Genomic DNA, 18,784 nt, shown 5'->3' on the forward strand with positions numbered 1-18,784 from the left:
TCATCTATGTGAATTTCTACATTCATTCTCATCTCTTCCTGGCTCAATGATGCTCTACATGAGAAACACCTGAGCAAAACTGCAAATCAGAAGCAGAGTTTCCTGTAACTAATGGGCTTAACCTGCAGGAATCTTCACTTTCACGGGCACTTCCACGGCACTTGGGAACCCAATCCATGTGTTCACACAAGGTCTAATGTTTTTGGAAATCATGCAAGAGGAAGATTTTTGTTTATTTGTTTGGGAACTTTCTAAATTATGTAAGCTTCAGGGTTCACAAAGTTGGGATCAATTTCTGTTAAGCCTGCAAGGAGCTTTTTCAACTGCAAAGATATTAGACAACACTGTATCATTTTGTTTTTCCTTCTACTTTTTTTTTTTTTTTTTAACGCCTAGAGGTACTAAATATTGGTACTAAAGGTACTAAATACTGGGAAACCAAGTCCGTTAGAATATTGAAAGACGTAAGAATTATAGCAGATATATCAGGTCCTGGGTTCATCCCCACCAATACACACACAGATAAAATGCTCATCTATTAATGGGGTTATTAATCCTGATATATACAACATATTCATCCTCATTTATAATATTGTAGATAAATCCCTGGATTTGTTTTATGATTCAAACACTGGCCAATGTTCTGTCCTGTGTGGAGAAAAGCCTTGGAAAGACTGTGTCTTAGGTATCTTATGCCACTGAAGGAAAGAAAGTTGAGAGTTATTTTGTGCTGCGTGGGGACTGAATCAGGGCCTCACACATGCTAGGCAAAGTGTTCTACCACTGAGCAATGTCCCCAGTCCTAAGAGTTCTTTAAAGAGCAACAAAGATGATTAAAGACTTGAAGGTAAAACTTAGTAAATATATTTAAACTAACTAGCAATTTTAACATTGTTAAAAAAAAAAAAAAACCCACAACAACTATGGGAGCCATCATTTTATTTTGTAGAGTGCAAGCTGTCTCATTCATGAATTGCAAATAAAAGCCAATTAGACCTTTAAGGGAAAAACAACAACAACAACAACGATTGAGGTAAACAAACTGGGCCTGACACAAAGTATCAGCCAAATTATTCTAGAGAATCCATAGTGAGGTATAAAGAATACTTCCAAATGCAATATCCCAAATTCCTAATGTATTACAAGGGGTCCAGCAGAGTGTGGTGGTGCACACCTGTAATCCCAGTTACTCGGGAGGCCGAGGCAGGAGGATTACAAGTTCCAAACCAACCTGGGTAACTTAGCAAGGCCCTAAGCAACTTAGTGAGACCCTGTGTTAAAAACTAAAAAGAACTAAGTCTAATCCCCAGTCCCCAAACAAAACAAAATAAGGGGTACCATGTTCCTTGCTTCCTTGAGCTCAGAGTCAATCTCAGAAACAGGAATGTCAAAAAGGGCAAACACTAAATAAACTTAGCCATTGTTTCCCTGTATACCAACCCAGTTGAATTTGCAACCTGGTCAGTTTGTGTCTGCACAGAAGCCCAGTATTAACTAGAGTCCTCTGACTTAATGACTGAAGTGAGTTGGGAATCCCCTCATGACTGAATTACTTCCATGTAGCTGCAATTGAACAAGCAAACAGAAAATATATTACAATTAAGCAATGGGTCATGCACAGTCTCTATTGACAGACCCAGAGGGAATGATATATACTACCAAAGGAAGGATTCAAGTTGTATATAAAGAAATGTCTGGAGTGCTGATCAAATCCAAAACAGATAGCCAGGGAACTTGTAGAGAGGATCCCCGCCCTTGAAAAGTCTTTGAGAAGAGCTTGAGTGGGGTGGTTTAGCTGTGCTTGCTCGAATAAAAAGGATTAGAATAAATCAATGGTTCCCAGAGGGGGCATCTGAGAACCAGCCCTGGCATCTGCATCTATCTGTTCCGGGGATTTTAGACACTGCAGGACTTGTCCCTAGAGAATCTGGTTCCTCTTCTCCACAAATGCCTCCCCAGGGCTTAAGCCAGGCACATAATTTCGCCTGTCTCATCTTTTCCTCTCCAAGTCCTTTTAGACAATTTCACTGGCTTTCCCTCAACATGCCCTGGGTGCATCCCCTTCTCCCCCACCTCTGTTCTCTTACCCTGCTCGAAGCCACCAAAATCTCTCCCTGGATTGCTGGACCTCCCATGTTTGTTCTTGTCACTTCAACCCATTTCCCACCTGCAGCCAGAGCGATATGTTTTCCCGATGAGAACTTGGTGAAGTTACTCCATTGCTTACTTCTATGAATCTCCAGCTCCAAACAGAATAAAATCAAGCCCCCTCCATGAGCTGGACCTCAGCAAATTCTGTGACCTTATCAAAGCCACTCTTCCTCTTAGTCACTGGTTTCTAAGGGTGGGCACTGGTCTGCCTCTTTCCTCCTGTCTATTGAAAACACCAAGCTAGTCTGTACCACGGGGTGCTCTGCACATTTCTCTCCTGTGCCTGCACTTCAGTCTCCAGATTGACCCAGGGTAGTCCTGTCTTGCCGTTCAGATCTCAGCTCAAGGGTTGAGGTTCAACTCTTCCCACTGGTCCTCTCTGAAGCCCTCTCACAGCTCCCTCTCTCCCTCCACAGGCCCTCCCTACTGGCCATCAGTCAACACTACCTCATCTGCTTCCCTCCCACAGAAACCTGGGCACCAATAAAAGTGCCCTTGTAGATCTCATTCACTCTAGTAGCCCCAGGTCTAGAAGAGGACTTGACACATGGTGAGTGTTTAATTAACATACGTTGAGTGAATGAATGAAGGAATGAATAATTCATTAGGTCCAGTTAAGATTTAGGAATAATCTATTTTTAAAACCTGGTGTGATCACTTAGGTATCCTGGACTGGGACAGACAGCCCCCTAAGTGTACACCTACACTAGAAGGTTGATTTGGTGCCTATAAATCAATGACTATGAAATAAACAGCTTTAAATCAGCTTGAAGTTAAAAAAAAAAAAAAAGATGTACTAGTCAAAAAGGATGATGTTACAAAAAGAAATTTTAACACATCAAATTTGTTTAAATTAAATATGAAACAAAGGACAAAGACCTCAATTACGTACATGTCACCAACAGCAAAATTTACCTAAAGGGAAAAAAGTCCTTTTGGAAAAAATAAAACAACAGCCTAGGGCTGGGGCTGGGGCTCAGTGGCAGAGCGCTTGCCTAGCACATAGGAGGCACTGGGTTCGATCCTCAGCACCACATACACAAAAATAAAGGTATTGTGTCCATCTACAACTCAAATAATAATAATAATAACAGCCTATAAGAGATACCAACTGGCTGGGCACAGTGGCACACACCTGTAATCTCAGTGGCTCAGGAAGCTGAGGAAGGAAGACCATAAGTTCAAAGCCAGCATCAGAAACTTAGTGAGGCCCTAAATAATGTAGTGAGATCTTGTCACAAAATTAAAAATAAAAAGGGCTGGGGATGTGGTGCAGTGGTTAAGCGCCCCAGGTTCAATCCATGCCCCCGCCCCCAAAAATCTGTGAAATTATATTGCAGGTATATTTCCAGTAGTTATGATGGTACGGGGTTCTCTACCTAAGTTTCTCTGGGGGCTTCCCTTTGCCTACAACAAATTCATGTAAGTGCCCTCATCATCACCCAGCTTTACCTCTTGCTCTTTCCCCCCACTCAACCCTCCCGCATGGGGATCACACCAAGGTCGCAGGAAGCACTGCACAAAACCTGTATGGTTTGCACTTGCGGTTGTCTGCTAGTGTTGCCTCCACGCCCCGCCCACCTCGTTCCCAGCTCCGACTCCTCTTCCTAGACTCTCCTGGGGAGTAACTTCCTCCCTCCCTGACCTCTTCCCCTCCCTGACACTGGGTTAAAAGCCCTCCAAAGAGCTTCACTGCATGCTGGACTAATCTCTCTTTCAGTTTCAGGGATCAGTTTGTTGTCTATGGGAATTAAATTTTATTTTTCAGTTCCAATGTCATCTTAAATCTTGGTGCAAATCTAGACAGGATCACGCGTGTGCCATTCTTACAGTGCTTGCCTGAGATTTCAGAGTCAGAGCTCACCTTTGTTTTGATCCTGCAGCAAAATCAGGAAGGGGAGGGGGTCCCATGTTGACAGTGAAGACTACTGTTGTCTTTAGCAATTTAGCAAAGAGATGAACCCATGGTAGGAGTTCGATCAGTGTTTGATGAATGAATAAGTGAATGAAAGACTTTGAATCAAACCCTAAATCTAGCCTAATCCTAGGTGGAACCTTGTCCTTTATGGCCAAAGTGTTTCAAGGGCAGTGTGTGTTATTCCACTGTGAAGACAAGTGCCACCTCCTAGAGAAATGCCAACATGGAGAGTTTTGATCTTTTTCAAAATACATTTCAGTCTCAGCTGGACTCTCCTAAATCTATTACAGGAATGAAGTTGTTTTCCCAATTGCAACATTTCATTGTTTCAACCATGAAAGTCATTCTCAACAGTCAAATAAAACTCCTTTGAAAACATGCATAACCCCTAATCCCCATTTATGAGTACAAAATATGAATGCTTTTGTAGAAGCACGTTATTTCTCACAACAGTGCACCAGGGCTATTGTGTTTCCACGGCAGATATCTGATGTGATCTGAATCAAATGTAAACAACAAATTATTGTGTTCAAGCATCTTCCCTCGCTTCATGTACGTGCCAAACAGATCCAGAATTTTTTTTTCCCTCCAAAGCTGGAGCAAGAATCAATTAAAGTACATAATAATGTGTTAACTAGCTAATACAGCAGTTAACATTAAGGGGCATTTCAAGCCTCTGAGTTTTTAGAGGCAGAGCTCTTCTTTCATTTGCTCTGTAAGATCTATAATTGAAAGAATACCGGGAGAGACGCCTTTCATCAGCTCCCTGAGTTACATTTCCCGCTTTGATAACTGTACAAGGAAAATCTAAGGCACTTCAAGCTACCCAATTACATTTGATTAGCTAGTCAAAATAATGTAACAGCTTCTCATCACCCAAAGGAAAACTTTTGAAGAATTCTGTTGCCAACATGTCTGCACCAACCCTAATCTATATCATTATTTTACAAGGGGAAATGTAATATTTAGTAAGTTTTTTTTTTTTTAAATCAGGCAATGAGTAAAGCCTCTTCTGCATCACAACTTTAGATCAAAAAAGCACAATTGTGATAGGATGTGTATGATAAAGAAGCATTTGTGGAGATTTCAGAATTGACCAGATATAGAGGTGCAAATAAAAGAACATGCGTTAGATCGAGCCAGCGTTTCAGAGAACAGATCTAAAAACAGGATATGCAGTCAAAACCCTGTGATATATACACACCAGATCTGCCAGGGAAAATTATTCAGGACCCCAAACCTATGCATAAGTGTAGTGATTGATTAGCAAATAAGGGAAAGAGTCTGTATAAAAATCAGCACCATTAAGAAGCCATTTAAAATATCATTCTGGAATTTTCAGATCATTGAGACTATTTATTGAATGTTCCTTTAAAGTAAAGATAAAAGAGCTGTGGGTTTGACTCGGTGGTGGAGCAATTGCTTAGCAAGGTTCTGGGTTGGATGCCCAGCGCTGCAAAAAAATAAATAAATAAATAAAAAAATACAGCTTTTACCATTGAGCAGTTTGTTTCCTTTAAGTCTTTTTTTTTTTTAAGTTGTCAATAGACCTTTGTTTTATTTATTTATTGATATGTGGTACTGAGAATTGAACCCAGTGCCTCACACATGCTAAGAAAATGCTCTACCACTGAGCTAGGACCCCAGCCCTCCTTTAAGTCTTTAGTGCATTAGTTCAACATGTACCAGTGTCTACAGTGCTTCATGCCTATAAAACATGTTTTTAATTTAAATGAAATAATGATCCTGCTCTGTTAGGTAAATGGTTGTGTAAACAGGGCGTTCAGAAATGCAATAGTCAACTCACAGGAGGTGGTCTTGCTGGAGACTTTAAAAACCCACACTTCTGAACCAGTGATGAAAGGCCAGTTACAACCCTGCTCCCCAGTGGAAGACAGAGACCAGGGCTTTTGAAGCACCAGTCGGAGGTTACGTTCCGCCTTGCACAATAACGGATAGACTTTAGACCTGTTGGTCAATGATTCCATCTGTCATGGAAGAAAAAGCATTCTCACAGAATTAGAAGTTGGATTAAGTTGGGTTGTAAAGTTAATCCTGAATGTTGTGTAATCCCAGTGACGTTTTTAAATATTGGAGATAATGTGGCTTTCTTTTTGAGTTTTCACAGAGAAATGAACAGCAGTAGTGCTCAGAGGCTCTGTGCACCTGAGATTTCTATTTATTTATTTTTTCTCTTCAAAATTTATATGAGGAATTCATAGAATTGGCTCTGGTAGGTCAGAAATGTGGCATTTGAAAACATTTCCAGGAGGAAGTTAAAAGGAAGGATGACCATTTGTGGGACTATGTGGATGAGAGACTAAAGTAGAACTCCCTTGTTTTGCACAGAAACTGTCACAACTATTTGAAAACCAGAGGGGATTTTTGAAGTTCCCTTGTGTGGGAGTTCCGTGGGTCCCATCCACACTCACCTGCCTAAGCCTGAAGCATCAGTGTTCTCTCTTGCCCTTGCACATCAAAGCTGACCCTCAAAGGAAATTGCCACTGTGTGAGAGCCATCTGTCACCATGGAAGGATTGGAAAGAAATTCTATCCATCATCATTAAACATACCCCATCTTGGGTTTTTGTTTGTTTGCTTGTGGTCTTAGGGGCTGAACACACTGAGCTACATCCCCAGCCCTTTTAATTAATTAATTTTATTTTGAGACAGGGTTTTACTAAACTCTGAGGCTGTCCTTGGATTTGCAATCCTCCTGCGGGATTGGTCATGCACCTCCAAGCCCGGCTCAATACAACCCATCCTTAGAGATCAACTGTTTGTCTTGCCTTGTCTGTGCATTCTCAGACCGAGTTTATGAGCTGCCCTCTTTTCTACAAGCACATTCTACCTGAAGGATAAATGCCGATGCAGTCAAGGACAGGGGTCAGCAACCACCCGGACCCTGGGACCATACTTCTCTGCAAGCCTAATGCCTAAAGATTAACCTTATGTCTGGATCTCTGAGGCCCAGGAAAGAGCAAAGAAAAAAGCAAGCTGAGTACGAAAAGAGAAGGCAGCCTGGACAGATAGCAAAGGACAGGAGGAAGGGAGTGGAGAAAATAAAGCAAGGTTGGAAAGTGTGGTGTAGGTTAGAAAGTCTATGAGGAGCTGGCAGGGACCCCATCCCTCTGGCTGCCTGAGCTGAGCCAAGCACAGGTTGGAGAGCAAATCAGGTTTCAGTACCAGGCACAGGAGAACACCAGGATGCTGGAGGAGGGGACACGGTGTCTGTCATTGTTCTTGACTGTGGGTGGTATCCTCGGGTTAGAGATTAATGTCTTTAATGTGAAGAATAGTTTCAATGCCCAATTTCCATGCAGCCATTCTGCAAATGGATGTTGAACTCTCAAAGATTTGTATGATCTGCTTCCCAAGCCGAAGAAGAATAAGTCAGAGCAAAGTCATTCTTTACTTATCCTGGAAAATAAAATGATCTATTTTCCCTCAGGTTCAGAGGGCAAAGTCCTCCAACAGTGTTAGGGGGTGTCACACATGAGTCATGAATCTGTTTTTTTTTTTTTTTTTAACGCATTACCCGACTTTGTATAACAGTGGATACCTGTATGCAAACAGGGACCCAGGGGTGCAGACTCAGGGAACCCCACCTGTCCAACACTGAGGAACTATCACTGGCAGGCTTTCCATAGATCTGTGAGCAATTTGTATGACCTGCTTGGCAAGTGCAAGATTTAGAGTGTACAAGGACATTAGTTATTCTCAGCAAACAGGCAAGTAACTACTTCTAGGACAAACTGACAAAACTCTACTGATTATTCAGCCAGAAATGGTGCTGGGTATAGGAGATGGAAGGGGTTGGGGAAGGCCCCCCCAAGTATTCTGGAGTTGGGAGGATGCTCTGCTACTGCATACTGATGGTCTCATTCCTTGCCACCCAAGTAAAGCCCACTTTGATAAACTAAGGCTTGAAGGCTCTGGAGTAGGCCGCTATAGACAATGGCAAACACCTCTCTCCATTCTGATGGGGATTACTGAATTGTTCTATTCTCAGTTTCCTACATGGTCCTCCCCTAATTAGAGAAATAATAATAATGAATTTACACACCCTTGAGTCAACTGATCAAAAACTTGCTCTCTACAGTGAAAGTAATCAGTTAAGATCTACTGGTACAAGTATGGGTAATTTGGTCATGGTAACAAGTATAAAGTACCTCACAGTTTACAAAGGATTTCCACACACAATTTTTTTTTTTTTTGCTATAATAATAGCATTATCACACATTAGCTATGTGACATGGCTCAGACTAGTAAATGTCTCGGTCTCAGTATCATCATCTGTAAGGTGGGTATAATCATGCCTAGGACACCAGCATCTTTAGCTTGTGTAGCTAGATGTCAGATGTGAAATAGCTAACAACTGCCTGCTTCCTAGCTCAATAAGAGGTGCCCATTAGTACTGTCATCTTCAAACTTTAGTCCAGGAAAAATCCAAGTATTTTCTTGAATTTTCTTTAAACCCTCAGCTGTTAGTTTAACGCCAAACCTTAAGGGGAGCTGGCCTGAGGGTTCACCTACCTCAGTTTCTTTATCTCTCATCCTCCTCCCACATCTCCAAACTGACCCAATTGCCTTGATCAATTTTACTGGTGTCAACAAATTACTTGACTAAAAGGATGGGTTAGGTAAAAACTGAGGTAGCAAACTTCTACTAATCAGTTTCCTGGATGTCTCCATGGGCTTGTACAACCCTAAGAAGCAAGAGAAGGGACAGATGGTTGTGTCCCTTAGAAAGAGCATATATGTGAGAATGACAGGTCTAACCCTTTTACACCCACTCTTTAACCAAAAGGAGACCGTATACTATGCTCACCTCACAGACTCTCCTACGAGTCAAACCAGAATATGGCCTGAAAACATCCAGCACCAGGGCAGGCTCTTCCTGACATGCCCTAAAATTTACCTCTCACTGCACATGGTGGCACATGCCTGTAATCCCAGTGATTTGGGAGGTTGAGGCAGGAGGATCAAGTTCAAGGTCAATCTGGGCAACTCAGCAAGATCCCCGTCTCCAAATTAAAAATGAATATGTCTGGGGATGTAGCTCAGTGGTAGAGTGCGCTTGCGTTCAATCCCCAAACAAAAAAGGCACTTCTCTTCCTTATATCTGTCCTTTAACATACAAAGGAAAATGCTGATTATTTTCCTACTCTTCTTCATATTCAGATACCTAATAATGGCTCACCTAGTCAATCTTGGAATTCTCAGCCATGGCAGGCTATTCTGATGCTGTCCCTATAATTCTTAGTAGATAACAAACAGATTAATAGGAACAGGAAGCTTATTGGTTTCGTGAACAAGCAAACCCAGTGTGAATCTCTGATCCTCTGCAGAACCATTCTCATCAAATATCCCAAAGGATGTGTTCACCTAGATATAACCCATGCTCTGCTGTACTGCAACTAAGCTTCAGGAAGTTAGGCAGTATAGACAGATTCTCCCATCTGGAAATATATACTTGATGAATAAAACAATTTAGTTCTTTTAAAAAACAGGCAAGAGCTGGGCATGGTGGCCACACCTAGACTCCCAGGGACAACTTGGGAGGCCAGAGCAGGAAGATCACAAATATGAGGCCAGCCTCAACAACTTAGTGAGGTCCTGCCTCAAAATAAAAAATAATAATAAGGGCTGGGATATAGCTCATTGATCTAGTACCCCTGGGCTCAATCCCCAGTACCAAAAATAAATAACACTGGACAAAATCTATTTAGACAAAAACAGAAGAGGGCCAGGCACAGTAGCACATGCCTGTTATCCCAGTGGTTTGGGAGGCTATAACAGGAGGATGGTGAGTTCAAAGCCAGCCTCAGCAACAGCAAGGTGATAAGCAACTCAGTGAAACCCTGTCTCTAAATAAAATACAGAATAGGGTGGGGGCTGTGGCTCAGTGGTCTTGTGAACCTGAGTATAGGTCACACCTATACTCCCAGAAGCTAACTGACCATAGCACAAACAGGTATTGACTGAGAAGAGCTGATTCGCCCGGGGAGCAGTGAGTCAGAAGAAAGCTCTGATAACGGGTTCCTTAGTCCGCAACAGACAAGAGTACAGTAGCAAACAAGGCTAGAATAATATCAATTCTCAACACCATCAGCAAGAATACAGGCTTCTGTTTTAGATCTTTCTGGGGGAAAAAAAATTACAGAAGCAGCTGTTTAATACCCAAAGAGAGAAGAAAGACCATCAAGTCAAACCTGCTGATTCTAAGGTTCTTTCCAAATTCAAAGACAGAAGAAAATGTCCACGTCTACCTCTAGTGGAAGAAAAACCATTTTCCTCTTTTCCTTGTAACCCCAGGACGCACAGATGTGTTTAATTCTAGTGTCTCTTTAATGAGTAGAACAACTGGCAATAAATGGTTTACAGATTGTATCCTTCTCCAACAGGATGCTGGGGATGTAGTTCCATGTTAGAGGGCTTGTCTAGCATAGAAGAGGCCCTGGGTTCAATCCCCAACAGCACAAAAACAAAACAGAACAGAGAGTGAAAACAGAAGTTAGGCAAGGTAGCTGATGATCATTTTGGAAACTATACGGGTAAGCAGGAATGCTGAGGTTGAATTGGACTAATGGTTCCTGACCCCAATTTGCAAGCAAAGGTAAGGAAGAGCCACGTGGCAGATAGTGTCGGAAGACATTGTGAGGGCTGGTGCAGCCTCTCCTTTCCCTCTTCCATAGAAGCCAAAGGAAGAAAGGTTAGAGCTGGAAATGGTGGTCAACATCTCAGCCTCTCTAGAGGCTGAGGCAAGATGATCACCAATTCAAGGCCAAGCTTAGCAATGTAGTGAGACCCTGTTTCAAAATTTAAAAAATAAATAAATAAAAGGACTGGGAGGCAGTAATCCTAGCTACTTGGGAAACTAAGGAAGGAGGATCACCCAGTTCAAGGTCAACCTGGGCAACTTAGTGAGTTAGTGCCTCAAATAAAATAGAAAAGGCTCAGGATGTAGCTCAGTGGTATACCACCTGCCTAGCATGTGAGAGGTGAAAGATTCAATCCCTAGGACCAATTTTTAAAAAGAAATAAAATAGCTTAAAATGGAAGCAGATCTAATCAAGTCTCAGATCATAGACCTGTATGTTGGGAATGGTGAACTGTAGCTTGGGAAAAGGTATCTAGAATGTTAAAATAAGTAAAGCATGGTGGCACACACCTGCAGTCCCAGCCTCTCAGGAGGCAGAGGCAGGAAGATTGCGAGTTTGAGGCCAGCCTTGGCAATTTAGAGGGGCCCTCGGCAACTTAGTGAGAACTTGTCTCAAAATAAAATATAAAAAGGGCTGGGGTTGTGGCTCACTGGTTAAGCATCCCTGGGTTCAATTCCTGGTACCTAAATAAATACAACTCTGCCCAGAAAGCTTCTATAATGAACCAGAGAGAAAGGAAGGTTTGCCCTTCCCCTTACTCCCTTGCTTTAGAGAAAACCACACTTAAAAATGGGCTCTGGCATGGCTGAATTCCTTTGACACAAATTCCCTGAGTCTCTGAAACCTATTTTCCACAGAAATGCTAGTTATGAGTTTCAGTCAGGATTAGTTTTTTTTTTTTTTTCTTTATTTTATTCCTACATGTATCAGAATCATTCATGGAGGGGAAGTTCTTATATATCCATTCCCACAATTCTCCAAAGACATCTGGTCTCATTAGAAGATCAAATAGATCCTCCAGATTCATTAGTTACTTAACAGTGGGAATTATTTCCTCACTGCTCTGTGTTTGAGATACGCCAGTCACAGGTGAGGGCAAAATAACGGGGGATAGTGTTTTTCCCACACAGGGACAGCTCATTCAGCAGAGTGGAAATGTCTGGAATTTGCTATTCTTTTCTAAAAACGAGGGAAAAGTCAAGAATATATAGGCTATTTTGAGACAGATTTGGTTTAAAGTTCAGAAGGTGCATTTAATACATTGTTTCAGAAAATTGACGTTCATGGCTCACCTATCACCTGCTTACCATCCTGTTCTCTTTCTACCTATTTTCCTTCACAGGCACACCAAGGAACCCACATGGAACGTGTCTTGCACCAGGTAGAACACAGGGCGGAACAGCATTTGACACTTCTATCTGGGGAGCCCAGCCCATATTGCTGTGGCTGCACCAGATTCTTCCCGGGAGCAGACTCTAAGCAGAGGATGAGGCACTGGAGGATGCCTGGCAAAGCCCTCCAGGTCCAGAAGTGTTAGCTGGTGGCCCCATTGTGCTGAAAGATACCCTGGTGGCCTGAAAGAATTACGAGGCTTTCGAAAGTGACTCATTGACTCCCAGGGGGCTGTCTGGGCTCAGGGAAAGTCTGTCCCCCTGATTGTTAGTGAAGTAGTAATTAGGTGGTAGGGATGGACTTGGATAACCTAGATTTGCTTTAGTTTTCCTGGTGGAGGCCTGCAGAGTGGGAGTCGAAAGGTTCCACTGAGTGTGTGTGAGCACCAGAGGAGGGGCACAGGATGCTCCTTTGAATCTGAAACTTCCAGTCCCAGATCTGCCCTTTGGTAGCTGGGGAATCTTGGGCAAGTTACGCTTTCTTCCTGTCATGGTTTCTTTATATGCAAAAAGAAGAGATTAGGACCACAGGATTTTCACCATCTTTTCTAGCTCTGAAAAACCCATGATCTACAGATCAGACACTGAGAATCTTCCAATGAACATGTTGCTATATTGGGAACGACAAGTATTCCTTTCACCTTTCTCATGCCATTATTTTGGATGGATGGAGACCAGAATTGTATCTTACAGGTGGTGCCAGGCTTGGTGGCGCACATCTGTAATCCAAGCAACTCGGGAGGGTGAGGTGGGAGGATGGCAAGTTTGAGGCCCACCTAGGTAAATTGGCAAGACCTTGTCTCAAAATAAAAATAAAGGGGCTGGGGACGTGGCTCAGAGGTAGAGTGCCCTGGGTTGAAACTTCAGTACCGAAATATAAAAGAGAAATAAAAACCAAAGTGCTCCCTAATGTATGTCCTCCAGCTCTCTCCACTTCCATCTTCTTGCTCAGAAATTCCAGTTTCCATGAGCATGCTATTTTTATATTATTATCATTATTTATTTATTTATTTGTGTGGTGTTTATTAGAGATGGAACCCAGGTCCTTGCATATGCTAGGCAAGTGCTCTGCCACTGAGCTATACCCCCAGCCTCATTATTCCTTAGTTACACTGCTGCTTCATGTTGCTTCCCAAGTTGAGAATTTGGGGGCTCTCATTTCCTATTTCTCATTTCAGTATTTTAAGTGGGAACCAGAGTACCCTTTTTGCACCTGGTAGGTAGATGTGCAGAAAAATAAAAAGACCCACCAATTTCTTCTGGCCCTTCTGTTCCCTTAACTAGTAAAGAAATGAATGGTGTACTCTCTCCTTTTGACAAGGTTAGGGGGAGTGTACATGGGCCCATGAACGTCAGCAAGAGGGCATTTGCAAAATTGCCTTATTATCTTGTTGTTTCCCAGGAGCAAATACATGACTTTCCATCCTGAGGTTGTAGCGGTATAGGCAATCTGCCCTGGAAGTATGTCACTCGATATACTACTTGTTGTGAAGTCAACAAGAAAAAGGAAAATGTTTAAAGGAGAAACTTCATCTTTCTAAAAAATATTTTAAAACCACAATTTTGCAAAGTGCTAGGGTGGGGACTTGGAATGCAGGGTTCGGGCATGTCTTACAGGTCATGCCAGGAGGAAAAGGAGTCTTGCTAAAAGTGGTGGCAGGTAGGCTCCATCCAAAAGGTGGCCCACAGCAGAGACATGTTTCTTGAATTGCAGGTCATGCCTCATTAGTGGGCTGTGACATGGATTTAGTAGGTCATGACCAGAAAAGTCCTTTTTTTAAAAAAATGAAGTAAATTATGCGAAAGCAGAATAAACTAGAAAATATTGGAGTACATGGCATGTAGGTCACGTATCATCTAACAAAATTGTGATTTAGGGGTGTGTCTAAGGTGTAAGTGTGTGTAAGAGAGTTTGGTACACCATGTTCCAGTGTAAAGTATATTTCCCACTGCAGGACACAGAAAATGTGGAAGTGACAAGATTGGAGATGTCTTGTGATGCTGGCATCTCAAAACTGACAAAGTAAATTTACAAATGAAAAGAAATTCTTCCTATGGGAATATTCACCTCACAACTCTGCCAAATTACTCTGGATTCTACTTTTTGTTCTTGACAAAATAGTTAAAGGGAATAATTCCTGTTCAATATAAGCCAAGGCAATGGTAAAGTGGGTTCAAGATAGTGTCTCTACCCTGTTGACATTTCCACCCCGCATAGATGCCTCCTGATATGTGTAGGGTTTTTTTTCCTTTGTTTTTTTCCCCTGCTCAGACAGTATTTTCTCCCTAGCAAAGCAACACCAAGAGCCAGCTTCACACTTAGGAGAGGATGTTTCATTTCCTCCTCATGGTTTCCAATACTCAGCCAGACCAGAGAAACTATGCTAGTAACAAACTATAGAAATGATCCCTGAAAATTATAGTCTTCTTTTTCAACACATGTTCCCATGAAACACTGATAACTCCATCGAACACCTGTATAAGGACAGGCAATAAGCCATACATGATGTAATCCCAAGCACTCAGGAGGCTGAGGCAAGAGGATCACAAGTTTGAGGCCAGCTTCAGCAAGTTAGTGAGGCCCTAAGCAACTTGGTCAGACCCTATCTCAAAATAAAAATACAAAGTTGTGTATTGCGTGTATGTACATATATGTATCGACAAATGCCAATAGCATATACAACTATGAAGCACCAATATAAACGTGGGCGGGGAATAAAAAATAAAAAGGTTTGGGGATGTAGCTCAGTGATAAAGCACCCTGAGGTTCAATCCCCAGTACAGGAAAAACAAAACAAACAAACAAACAAACAATAACAACTGATAATCAGCTGCAAGGTGTAGCTTAGTGGTAGAGTGCTTGCCTAGGACACATCAAGCCCTGGGTTCAATCCCCAGCACCATTTTAAAAATAAAGGAAAAAATGACTGATAGTTCTTTAAGAGCCTCTGCTCCCATAGGCATTTATGTTTTAGTCAAATATTTAATCTCATGCCATATAAAAGAATTTCATAGAATTCAGCTGTAGAAGGAGGAAAATTAGAGAAAAGGAATATATTCTCAGCATTCTTGAAGTCCTACCTGTGGCTAGCTATGTTCACTATGTAAATTTCTTTTTCACATGCAAATAATTTTTATTTATTTCCTCATTGATTTGTGAAATGTTATCTTTACTGTCTTTACTTTAAAAACAAAATAATTATGGAAATATCACAACTCTAAGAGGAAATATTTTATTTTGTCAAACTTTGTATTAATCTTATATCCAACTTAGTCCTTATCAAATTTTAGTCTTTAATTTATATATATATATATATGTATTTTAATTTTTATTTATTTATTTTGTGATTGTAGATGGACAGAATGCCTTTATTTTATTTGTTTATTTTTATGTAATGATAAGGATTGAATCCAGTACCTCATACTAGGCAAGCACTCTGCCACTGGGCTATAGTCCCAGCCCTCCTTAATTTATATTGATTGATGACTGTTAATTATGATACAATTATATGATGCTGTAATACTTGGCAATATTATTTCCCACTGTCATACTAAGACACGACACCTGCTTGTTTTCTTGCCTGAATAAGCCCATATTACACAAAGAACTCAACTTTTCATGCAACAATTAAATTTTAAAATGTACCACTTTACTGAGTAGGTAGTATATGCCAAACTCCCAGGATTAGGGTAATTTATACCTATAAATTCTCATTTTTTTCCTTGCAAACCCTCCTCCAAGTAAAGTCTATTATTTTCTACTATTCCATAGACGCTACGTTCACAACTTTACAGATGAGAACACTAAGGCTCAGAGACGGACAATGCCCATGAAGACATGGTTATTAATTGAGATCAAGTCCATCTGATTGCAAAGGCTGTGCTTTCATGGTTTTTATGTCACCTAATCTTTCAGGTGTATCTGGAATTATTTTCATCACCTCACCTGCTCTTCTAAGGACGTGGTAGTGAATGTCTGAACACCAGGAAAGCTGTTTTTATTGTTTTTGTTTTTGTTTTTTAAATGAAGAATGCTCTGCTGAACGTAGAACAGTTGCAAACACTACATACTCAGAAATATCTGGCCAGATGGTGAGAACTGGATGCTTTCTGCTTGCCCTCTGTAGCCTGGTATCTCCGCCTTCATCTGTCTTTCAGTCTAGCAATAAAGGATGTGAAAATATCCAGCATCTTTTAACAGCATGCTAGAGATATTTTATTAGATCTATTCAGATAACTTTTTTGTTTCCATGTGCAAACAATGGTACTTTAAGACTTCTATGAAAAACATTATTTTCCATTTGCAAATAATTTCCATATCCCCTAGTCCTTCTGTCTGCACAGACCATATTTTACAGTAACTCTTTAAATAAAAAATCAGCTTTGTCTCTCTGCTCTCAGATTTTTAAATTTCCAATGCCTCAGGTAATCAGAAGCCACAGGTATTTAGCAGCCACATCTCTCAGGACAGCAAAAGGAAGACGTTGATTTCATAGTAGAATATACTGAAAAATCAAATCCAGGGTTCTCTTTAAAATCAGAAATGAAACCCCTAGCCACCAGATTCAGACTCCAAACTTCTGAGTGACTTTGCCACATTAATTCGTTCTTTAGTTTCAGGAAATAAAATAATCACGTAGTTAAACATAGATCCTTATGCAAACAAGTACTATGTTTACAATGTACCAATCCATTAAAATCAGCAGCAGACATACATTCTGAGAACTAAAACCTGGGACACATAGGCTAGCAATCATCATTAGCTCATTCCCCATCCAATGGCAGTAAACATCCTATTGGAATCTGCTCCGAAAACAAAGGCTTTACTAACCTAATGTCAAGGTAAACAGGTAGTAAATACCTACTTGGTAGTATAAGCAGTGGTATCACATTTGCATTCTTTAGGTTCTAAACACAACTAAATGTTGGCATTTTTTCCTTTGAAAGCTACTTTCAAGATAACACCGTTATAATATAGTTCATAATGGGGTAACTTAAAAAACAGCATACTAGGCACCACTTGACATTAACATCTTTAGCCAACATTAAAATTTTTTAGCCACAAACTATCTGAGATAGAGGGAATAAACATATTATGGTATACAGAAAAAAACTAAGTTTCCTATATTTTATGTTAAAAGTCATTCACCCCAATTAAGAGCTACACAGAATAATTACAATTGTGTACCACTGTGCCCAGCTTATTGTCAGTCTTTATACCATTGTTCAATGCAATAAATAGTCCTAAAGTTAAGCTACAATAAACAGTCCTAAAACACAGTTATAAAATATAACTACTTCAAATCACCCAAAGAAGAAAAGGAAAAAGTACTTTCAGCCCCAAGAATATATTCATTGGGAATAGAGTTAGGTCTCCCTTGGAAGGGATATTGAGTTGTGAGAGCAGAGGGCATACCTTAAGTTCTCTGAAGAAGATACTACTCCTGGCCCACTCAACAATGGAGAAGAGGGTTTGATCCGCCATTTTGCACATCAGCCCAAATGTGCTCAGCTTTTCGTGCTTGCTTCGATTAGCCTGCTCTTGCTGCAAATAGGTCATGATTTTGGCTTGAACTTGAGGCTCATCAGGCTCACACTTCAAAAGTTCCAGTATCAGGTGTGGAATGCTTGCCGGGGAGCTTGTCTGGTAACTATCCATATAGGAATAGCCCATTATTGACTCAGGTGAGCTGGTGTAGGGGTCTGGGTACTCAGATTTGATGGCCCGGCTAGGAAAGTGGCCATATGCTTGGTAACCTTGCAGGCTGCCATGAGGTGGCATTGTCATGCTAATGGGGGATGTTACAAAGGGACTTCTGTCATAGTCTGTAGGAGGCAAGGCAGCATGGTTCAGAGGTAGGCCTTTGGAGGCAGAATGGATGTTCTGAATGGCAGAAGAGATGGTCAGGTCAGAGGGCATCGCTTGGATCACCTGAGACATGGCTTCCAGTTTGAGTCCATTGGCTCGGATGAGGGCTTTTTTCTGTTGCTTCAGGGCCCTGTCTCTCTTGTACATTGGTCCAAACTTATTCCTTCCTCCGCGCATTCGATCGGCCCTTACCGCTGTTGGGGGAGCAAAAAAAAGGGGGGGGGGCATGAATATATAAGATGAAAATTATTAGCATTCTCCAGGATATCTACATACTTAGAAATGTTGAAAATGAACCATAAATGTTTTGTGTGGCTGTTTTCATTATAATAGCTCACAAGAATTCCAAGGAAAAACAAAAACAAAAACACCATGTCCTCTTTATTTATGAATTGCTTACTGTCTTTTTTTTAATATTTATTTTTTAATTATAGGTGGATACAGTTTTTTTATTTTCATATGGTGCTAAGGATTGAACCCAGTGCCTCACACATGCTAGGCGAGTGTTCTACCTCTGAGCCACAACCCCAGCCCTCTAAGTGTCTTTTATCATTGAAAAAAAAAACTGATAAATGCATTGAACAATGGTATAAAGACTGACAATAAGCTGGGCACAATTGTAATCCCTCTGATTTGGGAGGCTGAGGCAGCAAACTCAGTGAGACCCGGTCTCTCTATGTCTCTAAATAAAATACAAAAAGGGTTGGGGATGTGGCTCAGTGGTTAAGCACCCCGGGTTTCAATTCCAAGTAATAAAAAGTAGAATAAAATAAGATTAAAAGGGCTAGGG

At 41.1% G+C, this 18,784-nt stretch overlaps 1 protein-coding gene across 1 annotated transcript in view; it reads right to left on the reverse strand.

Moving 5' to 3' along the window:
- NR5A2 (nuclear receptor subfamily 5 group A member 2) overlaps nucleotides 1-18,784 on the reverse strand; it is a 118,765-nt gene that overhangs the window by 91,369 nt on the left and 8,612 nt on the right. The window contains exon 4 of the mRNA XM_081299943.1: nucleotides 17,542-18,188. Within this exon, the coding sequence (XP_081156069.1) occupies nucleotides 17,542-18,188 (647 nt within the window). The remainder of the gene's footprint in view (nucleotides 1-17,541; nucleotides 18,189-18,784) is intronic.

This window comes from Spermophilus citellus, assembly GCF_964194105.1.
Source record: "Spermophilus citellus genome assembly, chromosome: 6".
In the NCBI taxonomy this organism is placed as follows: Eukaryota; Metazoa; Chordata; class Mammalia; order Rodentia; family Sciuridae; genus Spermophilus; species Spermophilus citellus.